This window comes from Schistocerca piceifrons, chromosome 4 (assembly GCF_021461385.2).
Source record: "Schistocerca piceifrons isolate TAMUIC-IGC-003096 chromosome 4, iqSchPice1.1, whole genome shotgun sequence".
Lineage (NCBI taxonomy): Eukaryota > Metazoa > Arthropoda > Insecta > Orthoptera > Acrididae > Schistocerca > Schistocerca piceifrons.
The window spans coordinates 4,702,324-4,722,983 of NC_060141.1; the positions used below are offsets into that span (position 1 = coordinate 4,702,324).

General features: G+C 43.0%; 1 protein-coding gene across 1 annotated transcript in view; it reads left to right on the forward strand.

Moving 5' to 3' along the window:
- Window positions 1-20,660, forward strand: part of LOC124795177 (nuclear pore complex protein Nup205-like) — a 295,244-nt gene that overhangs the window by 199,693 nt on the left and 74,891 nt on the right. Inside the window, exons 17-18 of the mRNA XM_047259077.1 lie at window positions 16,282-16,468; window positions 19,813-19,975. Of these exons, the coding sequence (XP_047115033.1) occupies window positions 16,282-16,468; window positions 19,813-19,975 (350 nt within the window). The remainder of the gene's footprint in view (window positions 1-16,281; window positions 16,469-19,812; window positions 19,976-20,660) is intronic.

Genomic DNA, 20,660 nt, shown 5'->3' on the forward strand with positions numbered 1-20,660 from the left:
CTGTCCTTTTTTCCCCCTAAGGTAAGTCTTTCCGCTCCCGGGATTGGAATGACTCCTTACCCTCTCCTTTAAAACCCACTTCCTTTCGTCTTCCCCTCTCCTTCCCTCTTTCCTGATGAGGCAACAGTTTGTTGCGAAAGCTTGAATTTTGTGTGTATGTTTGTGTTTGTTTGTGTGTCTATCGACCTGCCAGCGCTTTTGTTCGGTAAGTCACCTCATCTTTGTTTTTATATATAATTTTTCCCACGTGGAATGTTTCCTTCCATTATATTGATATCATTAATTTGTATCCATAATTTGTATTATTTAGCATGTTGGATAGTGGGTTCATTATTATTATTATTATTATTATTATTATTGTTTTAGTTGGGTGAATGGTTCCTATGCGGAAATGAATGACTATTTCCGTTTGCTTTGTTTTGTATCCTCATGTACTAGACCTATTGAGTCTTCACATGGATAAAAAGTGTTCTAAGTCATGTTTGAGTACATTGATCAGTTTTACTTCCATATCATTCGGCAATTGTGCCTTCAGTAGATCAGTTTGTCTCATTACCCAGTCTTGTTTATATATCTTTTAACGTATTTGTATAGGCTCGTTTGCTTGGCATTTTACGCTTTGAGACTGTGTAACTCTTTTCTAAGATGCTCCTGTATGCAACGCGACCAGTATTTCGACAAAAATACCTTCTGAAATTGTTCACAAGTGTAACAACTGTCGGCATTCTGTTGCACACAGTGCTGTGTCTCCTTGGATATTAGATATGATAAAGTTCTCTAACTGGTTTGTTAATGCCTGCACATCACCCTTCATTACATGTGTGCTGGCATAACGTTCTACGCCTTTTTCATTTCAGCTACTTCCTTTTGAATCTTTTCTAGTTCTTTTATTTGAATACCTAAGGTTTGTTCACTTTTGGCTTACTTGTGCTCTGATTGTCTATCTCGTTCTACTTGTCTTTGTTCATGTTCTCCCACCTGTTCTGCTAGTTTATGTCCCATCTGCCTTAAAGATTCTGCAAATGGATGTGATATAGATGAACATATAGGCACAGTCTCTATTGTGTCGGTATGCAGCTCAACATTCACTGACGTGCGTTCTACGGGATCTGTTTCTTCCATTCTTTGACTATCAATGGTTGAAACTGTCTCCACTGTGCTCATGCCAACTGCTCACAGCAATACATTTGCTGTAGCAGAGGCTGCACTGTCATTTTCGTCATTGCTTAATCAGGAGTATTCCTTTGTGACAGCAGGGCTGAAATAGCTGTGTATTCCTTTTTTCTGCCTAGCTGTACCATATCTGACTATATGTTGAAATATTTCTCACTGTACACATGCACAAAAATTAAAATCATTTGAGTAAGAGCACAGTCACTGTCTGCAAAATGTAATGGGTATTTAACTGTTGCACAAAAATTATGATCACATGAATAAGGGAACAGCCACTACTTGCAAAATGAATGGATGTTTAACTGTAGAATCTCAGCAAAAACATTCCAACTTGCTTGCCTATACAAGATAGTAAAAGCTCTAGCTTTCATGTATTTAAGATGTCTGTAAGGTGTTATAGTGGACTTAAATGCTAAATACCTCGAAAATTTATTATTCACCACAAGTAATCTGATGCACTATCGCTTCTCAGATCATATGCAAAAATGAGTGCAGGTTCTGTTGGCCTTACCTTATTTACATATCATTTTCAATATTCTTCCCTGTTGTTATTATTATTTTCCAAAAAATCTGCAAGCCTCTTCTTAGTGTTGTTTGTATTAAATATTTGTTCTCGTCATGGATAAATTTCCTATTTCTCAACAATTCTCATGGATTGCGTGTAAGATAAAATGCATCATCGTGGTTTATACACCCCGGGACAACCAGGAAATCTGGAAAAAACCTGGTAATTATTTCATCCAGGAGAAGCCTGAAATATTTTAGATTTCTGAGGATTTTTATTGTTTTAGTTTTCAGTTAAATTTTTGTAATTTTACTGATTACATTATATTGCCAAAAATTGATTATTTTCGTTGTTTAACATTATTTAGTATGTCCATCCAGATGGGGATGCTGTAACACCTGCTAAAACAGCTTGCAAGGATGGTACAAACTGCTCTTACAGGGATAGACTCCCTCTTAAGTAAACTGCATGCTGAAGGGCTGTATAAATGGAACATTTAATTGGAAATGTGTGTTGTGCAGTTTTGTGGGACATGCTCAGTGAAGAGAAACTCTGTACAACCATACTTTCTTTACCATGTCATGGAATTTCAATAGTACCAACAAAGTGTGAAACAAACACTGTTATTGGTCCATGTGGATTGTCTTCTCTATCTGATACTACACAGTATGATATTTGCATGGTGCAACAGTCCACAACATGGCAGATGATAGTAACAACTGACAAAATGATCAAAGGAACCCAGCTTATTATAAGAGAGGGTTATCATGACAGTAGGAGTTTGGTTAAGTCTAAAGTATCCTTACCAGCACAATACAGTACTGTCTCAATTGTCCCATCAGATCAGAAGTCCTCACAGAGATGGGAAAGCTAATGTGAAAGTGTGCAATGTGGCGAGTTTTATGATGTTACAACGTTGAATTGCACATTGAAAAGCATTCATGCAAATAAATCTAAACAAAAAAAAAATGCAGTAAGTCTTTGGATTCCAGCAACAGGCTATGGGAACGTAAACCGACAAGTTGCAAGATTACTTTCTTCATCACATGCTGAACCCACAGGCATCATACCAGGGAGCAGCTTACAAAGCTTTAAGTGTTGTTTATGGTGGTAAATAGTTAGAACTTGAAAATTGTACAAATATGTTCTTTGAGGGCACTCTCACTTTAAAGACACATCAAAAACATGTTTTTGTACAGTTCATTATAATACACAGGGTGTTACAAAAAGGTACGGCCAGACATTCCTCACACACAAAGAAAGAAAATATGTTATATGGACATGTGTCCGGAAACGCTTACTTTCCATGTTAGAGATCATTTTATTACTTCTCTTCAAATCACATTAATCATGGAATGGAAACACAGAGCAACAGAATGTACCAGCGTGACTTCAAACACTTTGTTGCAGGAAATGTTCAAAACGTCCTCCGTTAGCGAGGATACACGCCTCCACCCTCCGTCGCATGGAATTCCTGATGCGCTGATGCAGCCCTGGAGAATGGCGTATTGTATCACAGTTGTCCACAATACTAGCACGACGAGTCTCTACATTTGGTACCGGGGTTGCGTAGACAAGAGCTTTCAAATGCCCCCATAAATGAAAGTCAAGAGGGTTGAGGTCAGGAGAGCGTGGAGGCCATGGAATTGGTCCTCCTCTACCAATCCATCGGTCACCGAATCTGTTGTTGAGAAGCGTACGAACACTTCGACTGAAATGCACAGGAGCTCCATCGTGCATGAACCACATGTTGTGTCGTACTTCTAAAGGCACATGTTCTAGTATCACAGGTAGAGTATCCCGTATGAAATCATGATAACGTGCTCCACTGAGCGTAGGTGGACGAAACTAAAATGAGCTCTCACATGGAAATTAAGCGTTTCCGGACACATGTCCACATAACATCTTTTCTTTATTTATTTGTGAGGAATGTTTCCTGAAAGTTTGGCCGTACCTTTTTGTAACACCCTGTATAATTTCAAGAAACATTGTCTGTGATTAAAAGTGTTACCATACCTCTTAAGATCAAAGATATAGGTTGGGAATGTCGACATCTCAAGATTTTGCACGGCACTCATGATATGGAAATAAAATTTTCAGATGAATTTGGTAGTTATGGATGCAAACAAATTAGAAATACAAAATTTAATGATATTTGTGTTACGTGCACACACGACATATTTGATAGTATATAGCCTTCTAGATTTCTTTGGTATCCACACAGAGATAAAATTGTAGTTCTTCACTATTTTTGAAACTTCAGTTTGCTTTTTCAGATATATTATCAGACACATTTTGTCTTCGAGGAAATTAAAAAATTTTAAAGCTCTGTTTTAAATATGGTAAGCACCTCTGAATCCTTTGATAGTTCCACAGTCTTCTTTACAATTTTCTCCACACATTTTTTGGAGTTGCTAATGAATTTAACTCGGACATTTGAAATGCACAAACTTTTTCAAACAAATTATTTATGACTGCTATTCCAGATGTTGCCAACAACTCCCAACAGTGTGTTATGGTGGCAAATCAGCTGTGATTGTTTCTGAGCACTCGCCATCGATGTTGTAGTGGGAGCCTTGACCGATAGCAGTAGAGTTAAGGCTTGTTCTGCGCACCTATGTCATGCGTGCTGACAGCCAATGAACGTTTCGTACATTCTGAGCGGTCTGCTGTGAATGCTGTAGCTAACTCGAGCATTAAACGTGATCGTAATTGTTGTTAGTGAAATAAGATTCCATTTGTTGTGAGTTGTCATTACTGATTGTGGTGGTAAGTGATAAAGTCTGCGTAAGTAAGAGAGAGACATAATTTATGGGATGTACGCTTTCTTCAAGCAGAAAGCACGTGGATGCACGTACCGCAACGCACGCTCGGAATCGTCAACAGTGTAATCCCTGTCCGTGCCTTGACATGCGCGAACTGCCATCGTTCGTGGATCGGACTATAGAAACTGATGTGTCAACAGTAGAGGTGGCTAATAAAGACAGTCAGGCATCTCCAAAAAGATAACACATTAATAAGTTTATTTACGCTATGCACACTAACTTTGAATGGTCTAGGTTGTTCTGTGGTGCTGTGTTATGTACAATGAGAGTAATGTTCTTGATGGAAACAAGTACTCTTTAATACTGATACACTTTGATAGTTTCTGAATATTAGTAATATTTAACAGCGTTTGGCTAGATCAGTGCATTGTTCTCACCACAATTTTCTATAGTAATGATGATAAATCTTAGATGCACTGAACAGAGGGGGTGGGGGTAAAGTATGAGTCCGGCTGTTTAAAAGGCGAACCAGTCAGTAATGGTCACGGGCAGTGAGGTCATGTGAATTTAGCATCTTCCGTTGGCACGTATGCATGGAGCCACCCCACAGACAGCAGTGTTCGGTGGAGAGCAATCTCGCCTGTCTTCTCGCAGGTGGAGGTTTAAAGTTGCCATTTCTCTCATAGCTGTGTGCTGTAGACGAATGGGTCAGCTGTTCCGCAGAAATTGTGCCCATGTCCACATTATCAAGTTCCTTGTGAGGACTGCTTACTTGTGTAGCTAAACGGAGTTACTGCAGAACAACAAACTGGAGTTCAGTGGGAACTGTTACTCCGTGCACCGTGCCCCCCAGGGGGTCCACAACTCTTTTGTGGATACGTGCGTGGCGAGCACGGGGCCCCGACCTATTGCAGCCTTCTTTCTCTCTGGGGCTGCATTTCCTTCCCCTTCCCCTCCTTTCCCCTCCTTGATTGTTTCCCCTCGCCCTCTCCTCTCCCCCCTCCTCTCCCCCTCTTGGTGTCCTTGCTTGTGTTGGTCCCTGCTATCCTCCTGGTTCTGTTGGTTTTACAATTCGGCTTTGTTGCGTAATCATCTCCTCCTTTTTGCATTCCCTGGTCCCCCCTGGGATTTGACCTCCATTCCTAAATTTCTCCTCTTTAGTGTGAGCCATTAGGGGAAGAGCACCTTACCTAGTGTCTCCAACGTGTGCCCTCCTAGTACATTCCACCTTTTCTTTCACGTCGTCGTCTGATGCTACGGTGCATAGCTAGCACGGTAGCCAGCCCGTGTGGTGGGGTCGCTATGTACTCTTTTGGTTGAGCCCCCTGGAAACACAGGGATCACACTTCTGATACCTGAGCTGTGACTTCCTCATGCATGCCTCGGAGTGGTTGCTCGTCATCCTGGAGCATCGGAACTCCTGGCAATGGCCGCCGTGCCAGACGGCCCTCGCTGTGGCTGGGTGGTGCCCGTGAGGAGAGCCCCTGATCGGAGTGGGTGGTATCGGGGCGGATGCTATGCAAATGAAACGCATACGGGTCCAAAACTCTGGCCGTTCTTCTGCGGCCATCTCTCTGCGCGGAACTGATTCTTAGAGTGCTGCTTCTCTTGCCCCTTCGGCCTTCCCTTCCGTGGCTACCCCCTGGGAAGAGGGTCAGGCCCGTCGGCTAGGGGCGAAACCTTTCCCCCGTTATCTAGTTTACACCAGGACTGATGGAGATACTTTCACCAATACCAAACCTTTATTCTTTGTGGAACACATTGAAGACAAGTTTGGCGAAGTGGACTCCCTGAGCAAGATGCGGTCGGGTTCGTTGCTGATCAATACTGCTTCAACTGCCTAGTCTGCGGCCCTTCGTGCCTGTACCCATCTTGGCACAATTCCTGTGTCCATTACCCCCCCCCCCCCCTCCCCCACCAGTCTCTAAATATGGTTCAAGGTGTGATTTTTCTTAGGGACCTCATCCTTCAAACTGATTAGGAACTTTGGGACAATCTCGGATGGCGGGGTGTTCACTTTGTTTGGCGTGTTCAGAAGGGTCCTAAAGGCAATCGCATTGATACTGGTGCCTTTATCCTGGCCTGTGAAGGGGATATCCTCCCTGAGAAAGTTAAGATTATGGTTTATCGATGTGATGTGAAGCCGTGCATCCCACCTCCTATGAGGTGTTTTAAGTGCTTGCGTTTTGGACACGTCTTCCCGCTGTTCACAGGCCCCTCTCTGTGGTGACTGTGGTCATCCACTCCATGAGGGAAATCCATGTGTTGCCCCTCCTGTGTGTGTAAATTGTCATGGCAGTCATTCTACACGTTCACCAGATTGCCCAGTATATAAGAAGGAAAAGAAGATACAGGAGTATAAGTCCCTCGATCGTTTAACCTACACAGAGGCCCGTAAGAAGTGTACACGTCTTCAACCTGTGTCCATGACATCTAGTTACGCTTTGGTTACATCTTCACCCCTTCCTCCCCCTTCCTTACCCCCATCCTGGACCCGTCTCCTCCCCCCCACCCCTGCAGCTCCCACACCTTCTCCTCTGGGCGCTGCTCCCCCTCCCCAGCCGGAGAAGTGTCCCACTGCTTCGGCATCTGCCGGTCAAGGGCGCCTCTCCCGGGATGCCCGTTCCCGGCACCTTCCAGGTCAAAGGTCTGCTGCCACGTAACGAGCACGAGAGCCGTGGTCTGTCGGCCACCAGGTCGCCCGGTCTCTTTCTGTTCCTGATCTTGCTGCAGCTGGCTCCTTTGTGCCCTCCTCGATCTCAGCCTGAAAAGAAGAAGAAACATAAGTCCCGGGACAAAGAGCCTCTGGTGTCACCGGAGGTCCCATCCCCGACTTCACAACCGGATTCTGACCTGTCGTTCATGGATGTCGCCCCCTCCTTGTCAGTGACGGGTGGGGACCCGGCGGTATGACTGGCTTTAGCGTGTTCAGCCCCCATTTAAATCATCGTTCTGTGGTTCTCCAATGGAACTGTAATGGATACTATCGTCACCTTCCGGAATTGAAATCCCTTCTTTCGTCTTACTCTGCAGCTTTTGTGGTTCTCCAGGAATCTCATTTTACTGATGCTCACTCACTGAGCCTCCGTGGGTTCCGTGTTTTCTGTCGAAATCGGGTCGGATCCCTGCGGTCTTCTGGGGGCGTTTGTACGTAGGTCCGTACAGACATCGCAAGCACATGGATTCCTCTTCAAACTACATTGGAAGCGGTTGCTGTTAGGGTCCACCTAGACTCTGAGGTGACGGTTTGCAATCTTTATCTCCCTCCTGACAGGACTCTTACACCTGCTGCCTTAACTGCCCTTCTTCAGCAACTTCCTCCTCCCTTCCTCGTCCTTGGGGATTTTAATGCTCATCATCCTTTGTGGGGCAGTGCCTTTCCATCTCGACGAGGTCTTCTTATAGACCAATTTATTGCAGACCACGACCTGTGCCTTCTTAATGATGGCTCCCCTACTCATTTCAGTGCCGGTCATGGCACCTTTTCTGCCATTGATCTTTCTCTTTCTTCTCCCTCTCTCCTCCCTTCATTACACTGGACGCCACACGACGACCTTTGTGATAGTGACCATTTCCCGTTGATTATCTCGCCCCCTTCCCGCTCCCCGATGGACAGGTTACCTCGTTGGTCTTTCCAACGCGTCGATTGGCCTCTATACACTGCACAGGTCGTGTTTTCTCCCTCTTTGTCGGGTTGTATTGATGACGTCCTACGTGACGTGTCTGACGCGATTGTTCGCGCTGCTAGCCTTGCTGTCCCGCGCTCATCTGGACCATTTCGTCGCCGGCAAGTCCCGTGGTGGAGTACGGCCATTGCCATTGCCATCCATGATCGCTGTCGAGCTTTGCAACACTTTAAGAGGCACCCATCTGTAGCCGGCCTTACTACCTTTAAACGCCTCCGCGCTAAAGCCCGTTATTTAATCAAACAGAGCAAGCGGATATGTTGGGAACGATTTGTTTCTTCCCTTGGTTCTACTGTCCCCTGTCCCTCTGTCATGGGTATGGGCTACACTTCTCTCTCTCCAAGGTTGCCATCAGCAGTCCACCCTCCCAGGCCTTCACCTCCCAGATGGCCTTTGTACGGAACCAATAGTTCTTGCAGAACATCTTGCGACCCATTTTGTAGTGGCATCAGCAACAGCCTCCTATCCAGCTGCTTTCCTTTGCCAGAAACAGCGGGCTGAAGCTTACACCTTATGTTTTACCCCTTTTGAGTCACAATCTTACAACGAATCTTTTACTGAATGGGAATTTCTTTCTGCTCTATCTTCTTCTCATGATACGGCCAGCTTCTCATGATACGGCCCCTGGCCCAGATTCCATTCATAACCAACTGCTTAAACATCTCAGTGCTCCACAACGGCAACATCTTCTTCGGGTGTTTAACCGTATCTGGCTCCAGGGTGACTTCCCTTCTCAGTGGAGGGATAGCATCGTGGTTCCTGTCCATAAGCCTGGTAAGAATCCCCTATCTGTTGACAGCTATCGGGCGATTAGTTTGACCAATGTTGTTTGTAAGTTACTTGAACGGATGGTAGCCCGTCAGCTCAATTGGGTCCTCGAATCTCGGGATCTGTTTTCCCCTTACCAGTGTTGCTTTCGAGAGGGACGCTCTTCAATCGATCATTTACTTCGCTTGGAATGCGCAGTTCGGCAGGCTTTTTCGCAGCGCCACCATTTGGTTGCAGTGTTTTTTGACCTTCGCAAGGCCTATGACACAGCCTGGTGCCATCACATCTTACTTACCCTTCATCAGTGGGGTCTTCGGGGTCCACTCTCAATTTTTATCCGCCAGTTCCTGTTCCATCGGTCGTTCAGAGTTCGAGTTGGTACTGTTTTTAGTTCTCCACGGACCCAGGAGACGAGCATCCCACAGGGTTCTGTCTTGAGTGTCCTTCTTTTCCTCATTGCTATCGATGGACTTGTGGCCTCTGTCAGTCCTTTGGTCGCCCCTGCCCTGTATGTGGATGATTTCCGCATTTGGGTTAATTCCTCTTCGATGGCCTCTGCAGAACGGCAGCTCCAGGTGGCTATACGGCATGCCTCTGCATGGACCCTCTCACACGAGTTTCAATTCTCTCCTTCAAAATCGCGGGTGGTCCACTTCTGTCACCGTAGTACGATCCACCCTGATCCAGAGCTCTATCTCGATGGACAACGATTGCCTGGGGTCCCACAGTTTCGTTTCCTGGGTCGTCTTTTCGACAACAAGCTCACTTGGCTGCCCCATATTAGACTTCTGAAGGTAGGATGTTTCCGTAAACTCAATGTCCTTCGCTTTCTTGCCCACTCCTCTTGGGGTGCGGACCGTTCCCTCCTCCTCCGTCTTTATCGTGCTCTAGTTCTGTCTCGCTTGGACTACGGTTGTCAAGTTTATGGTTCAGCTGCTCCTTCCATACTGCACGTGCTGGATCCAGTCCACCATTGTGGTATCCGTTTGGCCACCGGTGCCTTCCCTACTAGCCCTGTTGATAGTCTCCTGGTTGAAGCTGGGATTCCCCCCCCCCCCCCCCCCCCCCCCCTTCTGTTCCGTGGTCCCAGCTTCTGGTGTCTTATGGACTCGCTATCCGTTCCTCTCCCACTCATCCTTCCTATTCTATCCTGTTCCCAGACCATGGACGTCGCCCACCCGACTCCTGCCCTCGGGCGGGTTTACTGGTTGGGCTCCGCCTTGCGTCTCTTTGCCGTGATTTTCAGCTTCCTTCTTTGTCCTGTCTTCCTCGCTCCCTCCCCTCCATCCCCCCTTGGTTAGTTCCTCGGCCTTGAATTTGGATGGATCTCCGCCGAGGTCCGAAAGATTCCATCCCCCCCATGGTGTTCCGTTCCTTTTTCCGCCAAATTTTATGGGAGTTTCGGGATGCTTTTATTTTTTACACTGATGGCTCTAAATCTGCTGATCATGTGGGGTATGCCTTCACATCCTCTGTTGGAGCGGAAAATCATCTGCTGCCACCTACATGTGGGGTGTTTACTGCGGAATTGATGGCAATTTCCCAGGCCCTTACCTTTATTAAACAGTCCCAACACAACCGCGTTTTGTTATGTACGGACTCGATGAGTGGCCTTCTTGCTATTGACCGATGTTTTTCGTGCCATCCCTTGGTTTCTGCCGTCCATGACCATCTCGCTGATATTCACTGTGCTGCTTGTTCCATTGACTTCCTTTGGGTCCCTGGCCATGTATCCCGGGTAATGAGCTCGCTGATCGTTTGGCTGGGGGAGCAGTCACTTACCCCCCGTTTTCTGTAACCCCTCCTGCAGCGGTTTTATGGCTTCACATCAAATCCCACTTCGCACAGTCATGGGCCAATTCTTGGGAGGCTACCCCCCCCATGTCTATTAAACTTCGTGCGATTAAGGTGACACCAGGCCCGTGGCGTTCTTCCTTTCACCTCTCCCGAAAGGACTCGACCACACTCCGCATTGGCCATACCAGGCTGACCCGTGGTTTTCTTTTGCGTGATGAGCCACCCCCACTTTGTGATTGTGGAGCCTTCCAGTCAGTAGCCCACGTTTTGGTTGATGCCCCCTTCTTTTGGCTCTGCGTGCTGAGTACAGACTCCCCCACACTTTACACTTTACGTTTGATGTTGGCTGACGATTCCCGGAGGGTCTCTTTGGTTCTCGGTTTCCTCCGGGAAAGTGGTTTTTATTCTCAGTTTTAAGGTTTTTAATCTCTCTCTGGTGTTGGGGCAGGGCGGTGAGTGTTTGGGTGTCTCCCACTGTAAGCCGTGTTTGGAGATTCCTGACTCACCTCCCTGACCGAGATACTCTTTTCTTCCCCTTTTACTCTGTTTTTACCCTTTTTTTAAGGATTGTTTAGTCTCCTTTTCCCATACGTACTTCTACATTCTAGCGGTTGCACCTTTTAAGTCGCAGGTGGTCTTGCCTATGCTGCTTCAGCATAGCGTTGGGTTCGTTCTCTTGCTGGCTTCCCTCGTTTTGTGTTTACCATTGACAACATGACTGCCCTTTTATGTTTTTAGCCTTTTTCCTTTTATTGTCCTGACTTTCCTGAGATGTCACATTAGCGGAATGGACCACATTTGAAACAAGGGACTGATGACCTTGCTGTTTGGTCCCTTAAACCCCAAACAACCAACCAACCATGCACCCTGCTGGGCTGTATGGCTCAGTTACTCTCTGTCCAGGACACAGGATTATTGGGTTGTGATCACAACGAGTTACCCAAGTGAGAATGGATGGCTTGTGCTCCTGATCAGGTTTCACTTAGTAGTGGTATCGGAGTAGTGCACTAGTGCAGGTGGCATTTGTTGCTATAAAACAAGAGGGAGAATCCTTTGAAAAGCATCTCATTTATATTCATATAAAGATTTGTAATATTTAACTGCAACACTGAACTCTGTGACTGGGTGTTTGTGTTGTCATCATCAGCATCCTCATCATTCGCGACAGTGAACAGAATTGGAATGTGAAAAAATTGGGACTTGTACAGGTGCTGATGACTGTGCAGTTGAGTACCCCACAAACCAAACATCATCATCACTAAAAAATTAAGGTAAAGTGAAAGGTTTGTAGAATAATATATTATAGTATCATTTAAATTTCTAGTGATTTTTGGCGTTTTTCCTGGCAAAAGAGAGCATGAAACTGTTTTTACTCCTATTATGTGTTTACCTTGTGTGCCACAAACAGCTATTTTGGTAGACACGAGGTGCGACTTGTCGGTATTATGGTTTTAGATAGAGCATTCCTGTATTGTATGCATTATTGGTATTATGGATATAGATACAGCAGTGCTGTGAAAAGGGGAAGGGAAGGGGGTGCAAGGAGCACTCGATGATGGTACAAATATAATTAGAATGGTAGGTAGTGCCTTGGAGAGAAAAGTAACTTCCTTCATAGTAAATTTTATCATGCCAATTTCACCTGAAGAGCTTAAGGACAGTTCACTCAGCTTGAAAAAGACTTTTCACAGAAAACTATTTTCATGTTGTGAATACAGTATCATAGTTTGGCCACAACAACTGACTGCGAAAATGATGGATGATTTACAGAAAGTGTGCTCAGATAACTATCTAGCTTGGATTCAAGTCCCTCCAATTTGCTGAAAGTAAGAAATGTAAGAAATTTGTGTGTGCTCCATGTGCTATCTGATACCAATGCCAACACCAGAATATTTAAGTGCACTGGTAATCTTGAACTTTTAACAAAACAGGTGTGCGTTGTAAACTTACCTGGTCAGACAGACAGATTCAGGCAATGACTACTAAAGTAAGTGCAAATTGAGTACAAAACATGAGAACAAAGCTCATAATAGGAAGACAGAAGAGTAGACAACTGAAATATCTCCAGCAGTAGAACCAAAATATTCTCAACATTGGGGAAGACCAATACAAAAATATCGAAATAAAAAAACTGTGAGTACAGTATGTTTGAAAGTCAAACTGTGGTCATCTCCATTGAATATTGTTCTGCCATAGAACTGAAACTATGCCTGAACAAGAGATGAACTAAGTTTACATCTGGAGGATACAGCAAGTCATCCCAGCAATAACGTTATAAAATCAACCACTGAATGTAATAATGAAACTGATAAAATCTTCACCATTACAGCAGTGCCTTTCTTCACTGGAATGTAAGTGTCCTCAATGTTCACCTGGAGAATGTGATACTGCGATTGCAAGAAAGGCTCGTCTAATGCAATCTGTAGAGAAGACAACTGCAGTGGCAAAAGAGTGGAAGGTGGGATCCTTGTACTTTTAAAATACTCTTCCCAGTAATTGCTTGATTTATTGATGACAATAGTTTTTGCTGTTGTCACTGCCTTCAGTGGACCAGTTTTGCATTAGTTAATTCTTTATACCTACAAAACTGACACACTAAGGAGGCCCTCAGTGAGGTGGTTGATGGGAGGAGCTGAATCCATGAGAGTTGTCTGCTTTCCACCAGTATTGGCTCTTTTCCATTTGTTTATCAACTTTAAATAACAGGCAAGGCTGTTTAATTGGTCTAAAATGTTAGATTGTTTCAAACTCAAGTTACATATAACATTTCACCAGCTATTAACTCTGTTCATCACTTTTGCTTTTGTAGAAGTAGATGCATTTGGCACAGTGTTTTCTGCTGGCTAAGGTTGACATTGACCAGAAAACAACCAGGAGTGCTCGCTGTCACTCAATTTCTATCAATTTGACATCTTCCATTGGTCACCTCGTTGAGAGCCTTTTTAGAGCATGTGTTTAGTAATACTGACTGAACCCCACAGATTAAGGATCTTGTAAAGTTTGTCAACCAAATTCCCAGATTGTATCTCCTTGTGTGATTGTGATACTCTCATAAACAGAGTACAATTTTCTTCCAATCACAGAAGAAATGGTACATTTCATCATGGAATCGTGGTAGAGTTCTGACTCTGATCTAGCTTTCTGCACTGTGTAACTCACAGGTATTGTTCCGGTACACCTGCACTGTTGACTGCTTTATATAGATGAAAGTTAGTGGAATTTTAAGCAAATATTACAGTTCTAAGGTGGTGTATACTGTGGATCCCAGCATGGCAACAGGTTTTGTTACTTGGCTATTTTTCCCAAACAGTGCCTGCAAGATTGTCTTACTTAATCAGCGAGTTTTGTTGGATTCTGAACTGTATCCAATTGCAGGAGTGTGGCTCCAGAAAGGATGATAGATGCTGTCAGAGGAAGAATTCATCTGCTCAGATTCATCACGTAATTTACAAGCCATTCAGCAGCTGTACCCGTCAGAGGAATCGGTTTGAAACGTGCAGGATAATCTGGTGCAAAATACAGTGCGGTCGTACCATAGTGAAATCAAAAGAGCAGTTGTCATTTATGTGCAGGCAGGAAGTACACTGTAAGAATATAATTCTTGATGTGTAACTGCACTATTCCTCCTCACTTTTTAATATAATTGTTGAAATGTCCTGCATTGGTAGGAGACAAAAAGCAAATTGCAGTGTAATTCCACATCATGGCTAGAGCATCCACTCTGCAACTACAAATACACGAAGAAGTTATTTGTAGCAGATGTGGAATAGGGCACTGTCCTTGATGCACAATTTTCACTTCCGTTGAGAGAAGTAGAAGGATGCAGTATGTAAGATTTACTTTACATTGTTCATTAGCCTGGCTGCTCAAGGAATAAGAAATATCAGTAATTAAATGAAGTTTAGTAGGTTATTCGACCTTGGGTGCTCACATTGATCAAGTGTTCCCTAAAGTAAACAGTATTTTGCATTACCCAGTGAAGGTAAACTACATTACGATCTGTAATGACTCAAACAAGATTTGCGTGCTGGTAATGCCTTAAGAATAGCTCTGAACCAAGTGAAAGATTCCCCAAGTGTGCAGTTTAATTTTGCAGTGTTAATGAAACAACAGAACTACAAATATGCATTATGCAACAATCAGCAATAGTTTTTGGAATATTTGCACATTATTGAAGTGCGCAGATGTAGTAGAAAATCGTAACGTGAAGTCCGTGCCTAATGAGTCAGTCAGTGACTTCGTTTCTTGTAGTGGCCAGAGTACGTACCCTAAAAAATCCAATGTGCTTGAATAGACTGGCCTCATAAACATAGGAAAATAATGTAAAGACAGTCAACTCTTGCAATGCATTCTACACAAATGGCTAGCAAGAAGCAGGACAGGGCTGCTTCTTACCACTCACTCAGTGCGAGTAGGCCACTCGGGGCCAATTCTTACTGGGCATAAAATAAAGATGCCTCTCCCAGATCGTAATTCAGAAGTTATTTTTTTTTAGGGAAAACTGCGAAAGTGCTTTTTTAATTTAAAAAAACTGTCAAAAATAACACTATTGTAGCATTCTGCAGTACGCTCAGTATGTGTGAATGAAAGGTTGCAGATTGTACCCTTGTTTTTTGTGTTACTAAGCACCAAGTTGATAAATAATTGCAGTTTAGCAGCATCATTTTGTTGTAAGGCAATGAACCATATATATTGTTGCTATATGTGAAAAGAACAGTCATGAGAGAGAGAAAGAGAGAGAGAAAGTGATATTGCTACAGAAAATTCTTAGACAAACTTTTGTGCCAGCCATGTATAACCGTGCTCACGTAGTTGGTTTCCTCACTAGACTAATTTACTGTTCAAAAACACGCATTTCTACACAATTCTAAAATAGATGATGTCATTATTATGAAAGTTCTGAGTGTTCTCTCTGACAGTGAATGACAGTCTTACAGTTAACAGTGTAAGTATTAGTGAGTCCAAATTCTTTTGGAAAGTGGTTACTGTACAACAGTACATGAGGAAACGAGCCTGGCCATTGAGTTGTGTCTCCAAGAAGCAGATTGGAGCCCGCCTTGCCACCTACATAGACAACGTCAACTTGGAAGGGCAGGTTGCTTAGTAATGAAGTAGCAATAATGTTTGAAAGCACTTGTACGGAACTGGTGCACAGATCAAAGAATCCACCGAAAACATGCATATCGTCACTGATAAAATCTTCAGACAGGTAGTTGAGAGCTGGATATTGTATCAAAAATGCAGATTATCCTACCCACTACAAGGAACAGTGTAAAATATTAAGTACACTTCTTGAGAGATCTGAAAATTTGTTTCTCTACTTTAATAAATCCAACAATGAAATCAAAATAGTCTGAGAGTTAATAAGGAGCTGACTGATGATACATCTCTAATAGTAATCAAGATTTTAGGTTGAAAATCCTCAGTTAATCTGTTTCACTTCAAACAAGGTTGGAAGGGGGAGAGTTTTTATGGGGACCTAATGGAAAATTGGCATATAGTCTTACAAAATTATCAGTAATTTGTATTCATCCTTTATATTACAACCAACAGCAGTTTCTGATACTTTTGTATGTACAATTTTCAGGTATGTCACATATAACAGCTGGCTACCTCAACATGCAAACACTGCTGTGAAGATTCTTTTGGCGATGACTTCTCAACCGTCTTCACAAAATCAAATGGTAACCCAGTTTACTTCAACAGCTGCGATGACAGCAGAAATACGACAAGGATTTGTTGAATGCCTGGAAGCGAATGAAGAGGAAAGTTTGGTAATCGACATTTTACTTTTTTCTTATCTTTCTTCTCCTTCATTGCACATCATCTTAATCATAGTTGCCTCAGTGAGAGTTCTAATAATACTACTTTTTTGAGTTCAGTTACATAAAATTATCATTCACCATTAGACAGTTAGTTTAAGCATTATTTATTACTTCTTGTAAGTCTGTTTTATCTAGTTATTAAGGATAGAGGCTATTTCATTTTCACCTAGTTACAAGGAAGACAGTGCCAAAGAAAATGAGCTCTCATTTACAGACCAAAACCTTATAATTAGCTCACTGTCTGTGCAGCTTTCCTTAGGCTGTACATAACTGCTGCCTTCCACCAAGTTAGGAAGAAACACTGGACTGGTGTTTGCGTCAGCAATGTTCAAAGCCGGCCGAAGTGGCCGTGCGGTTAAAGGCGCTGCAGTCTGGAACCGCAAGACCGCTACGGTCGCAGGTTCGAATCCTGCCTCGGGCATGGATGTTTGTGATATCCTTAGGTTAGTTAGGTTTAACTAGTTCTAAGTTCTAGGGGACCAATGACCTCAGCAGTTGAGTCCCATAGTGCTCAGAGCCATTTGAACCAATGTTCAAATCTCTGCCGGGTCTTCCTGATTAACGTCCAACATTCGTGTCCTCAGTCACCTCAGATAAGTGCTAGAAAAGGCACTCCAACAAGGTATAGCTGATTTTATGCCTCTTTCTCATCAAAAACAAGCAACTACTCCCTGTCTTCAACTGCTATTACAAGTTAAACTGTAACCTGCCTCTTCTCATCGTCCCTGGCAGAGGTAAATGACAAACACCTTATCGAACTCTGCCAGAGTTTCGATTTTGTGAATCAGATGTATGACAAGTAAGCTTGTTGGCATGGATTTTTATGTGCATTTCAGATTTATTAAATGTGATGATAAAGCATTGTGTGTTCAAACAGAGTAGTTAATGAGTTCGGTACCTGGATTCTGGGCAAGATTTTATCACATATTAAGAAGCTTTCTGAAAGTATTTGTGTGGAGTGTAGCCATGTATGGAAGTGAAACATGGACGATAACTAGTTTAGACAAGAAGAGAACAGAAGCTTTCGAAATGTGGTGCTACAGAAGAATGCTGGAGATAAGATGGGTAGATCACGTGACTAATGAGGAGTGACTGAATAAAATTGGGGAGAAGAAGGATATGTGGCACAGCTGGACTTAGAAGAAGGGATCGATTGGTAGGACATGTTCTGAGGCATCAAGGGATCATCAATTTAGTATTATAAGGCAGCGTGGAGGGTAAAAATTGTAGAGGGAGACCAAGAGGTGAATACACTAAGCAGATTGAGAAGGATTTAGGTTTCAATAGTTACTTGTAGATGAAGAAGCTTGCGCTGGATAGAGTAGCATGGAGGGCTGCATCAAACCAGTCTGTGGACTGAAGACCACAACACACACATAAAGAAGCTTCTCAAATTTAAGCTGAAAAATGCCAGAGAAATGCAGTAGCGTATATAGTTAAACTTCTACCATCTCTTAGTTTAACAGTCCTGCCGAAGCGTTAGGGACCCTCTTGGGCAGACGTGGACATTTAATCTGTAATTTGTCTATAATGAAATAGACACTAAATTTACATTCCCAAATATACAATCAGGTTCGGTTGGTTAACAGACTGACATAATCCAGGGCTGAAAGAAGATGGCATCTGACTGGACTGGAATCCAGTTGAAGACTTGAAAGATTAACAGTTTATGCAATGTTTCAGTGGTTATTAAAAGAAGAGAGGACATTCAAAAAAATATTTGAAGGTGTGGCCACTTGCTGACTGAGGGGCAGATCTCCTCTGTGAGGATGGCAACGGCTGTCGAACGTCAGCAGTCCGGGAGTGAATACACTTAACAAATGCTGCACCTGAGAAGAATACACAGCAACATGTATTTTAATAAGCATTTTGTAAGCAGTCTTGATGACTTCCCAATAACTGTAGGAAGATAAAAAGAACGGGACCCCGTGCCTCTCAGTTCCCGAAAGATAGCAAACAATTTTTCGTTCAGTATAATTTACGGGGCCAACCACCTGGCTACAGTGACGACGCTGGTTCTCGCCAGAGCACCGAAATTAAGCACTGTCTGCCTTGGCTAGCACTTGGCTGGGGGGCTGTCTGGGTACTCAGAGTGCTGTCGGCAAGCGGGGCACACTCGGCCCCTGTGAGGCCAGTCGAAAGCTGACAACGGCCAGGAGAGCGATGCACTGACCACGTGTCCCTCTGTATCTGCATCCAGTAACACCTATTGGCTGAGGATGGCACAGCGGTTGGTCAAACTGTTGGATCTTCAGGCCTGTTCAGATGGGGCGTAGTTAGTTTAGTTTATTGGTTATGGGAGTACATCGTGTGTACAGTTGCACTGAATGGTGAGCATGTTTCACATGCAAAGCAGTGTGACAGCTAGCGTCTGACATTCAGAAGTGTCAGTCCAGTGACAAGTGAAGAACTGCTTTTAGTTTTTTTCCCGACTTCACTTGTCTCGAAGGGTTTCGATCATGAACTTATCTACTGCTTCTTTTTACTGTAATGTTACACAGGCATTCAAACTATCTTTAAGTAGAAACATTTGACTTGTATCGGTTACTACCCACGTGTGTGCACACATAATGACTGTCCCCTGGCGCACATCACAAAGCTGTGTAAAGCTGAAGTTGCTAGAAGCACAAGTAGAGTAACTGGACTTGGACTTTGCTTGGACCTTCCCCCTCCCCCTTCCCTCTACCACCCATTGTTTTGTGTAATCAGTATTGCTACTTCACCAGTTTATTGAGATTAACAAGGCTTTAGAGCAAAGAAAAAGTTACACATTTCAGTAATTCCTTTTTGTATGGTGCAGTTCATTGCTTGGAACAGTAATGATTCTTCATTTGTTGTTTCATTGTTGATCATTGCAAAAGCCATAACAAATACAAAATATATTATTTACACTTTTGTTGCTTTGGCTCTTTTGGCATAATGAGGCTGGCTCGATTTAATAACAGAAAACGAGAATAAGTATCTCCATATTGGTAAGAGAGAGATCTTGTGGACTTGTTGCTCAGCACAGTCCAGTAAGAATCTGCTGATGATTTTCTTCCCTTCATCTCTGCCACTTTTCCATTTTAGTCTCCTTCTTCTTCTTTTCTTCCCCCTACTTCATCTGCCCTCCTCCAACTCTCCAACTTTGTTCTTCCCTCCACCTCCACAGAAACAGAAAAGTGCTACTACAGTCTCATTAATTTCTACTTTTGAGTCGTAGAGGTTCAAAAATGCATATGGTAGAATCTCCCATACATTAAAAATATAATGTATACTTTTTTGCTGAATGTCATATTTTCTTTGTTCCACAGAATGTGGATGGTGAAGAGGTTTTGAGTGTACAAGCACAGACAAAACTGACAATTATTAAATTATTGCAACAGTGCCTTTGTCATCCTCAGCCCAACCTAGCACATTATCTTTTTGGATTCGACCTTAAGAAGAATGTTAAGAAAACAATATTTCATCATGCAGGTTTGTTCTATTTGTTTATTATGAATGACATTTGTAAATTTCTTAATGCTACTCAAGCCACTTTACTTAAACACAGTATATAAGTTTGTGTGTCACCTACAGATATTACATTTTATTAATAGCTTTAACTGTTCATTTAGTGTGCTTAATTGATTCTGCCCATGGTTGTGTTTTCGATGTATTCTGGTTTATATTAGTATCATATAGTAACGTATTGCAGTTTTTGTATATTTTGAGTAAATTGTTATGTACTACTTTTTAAAATGAGTTGTAGGCTGAAGTTTATTAATTGAATGAGTCAGGCAAAGTTAAAGCTATATGATAGGCACAATTTAATAAAAACCATGAATTATTGTTGTTTGTGTGTGATCATCATTACCTTAACATGTTGGTAATACGTAAAAAGATGTCTCTGTGATTCAAGAACAGGACTTAACATTCAACACATGTGCACTGTAAACATGGGGCAGTGCACACACTTCGGTGCTGTCATTGAATCTCATTTTACTCTGTAGTTGAGGCGTATAGAGTTTTTTTCCTGGAAAATTTTGGAAAAGCTCTGAAAATTGGATCATTTAGGTCAGTAAACATATAATTTATTTGTGTAGTCAAAGAATTTGTCAACTCGTTCTTTAAATCTACTTTTAAATTCTCTACTTTATTACTTATGGCGTTGAAGTCAGTC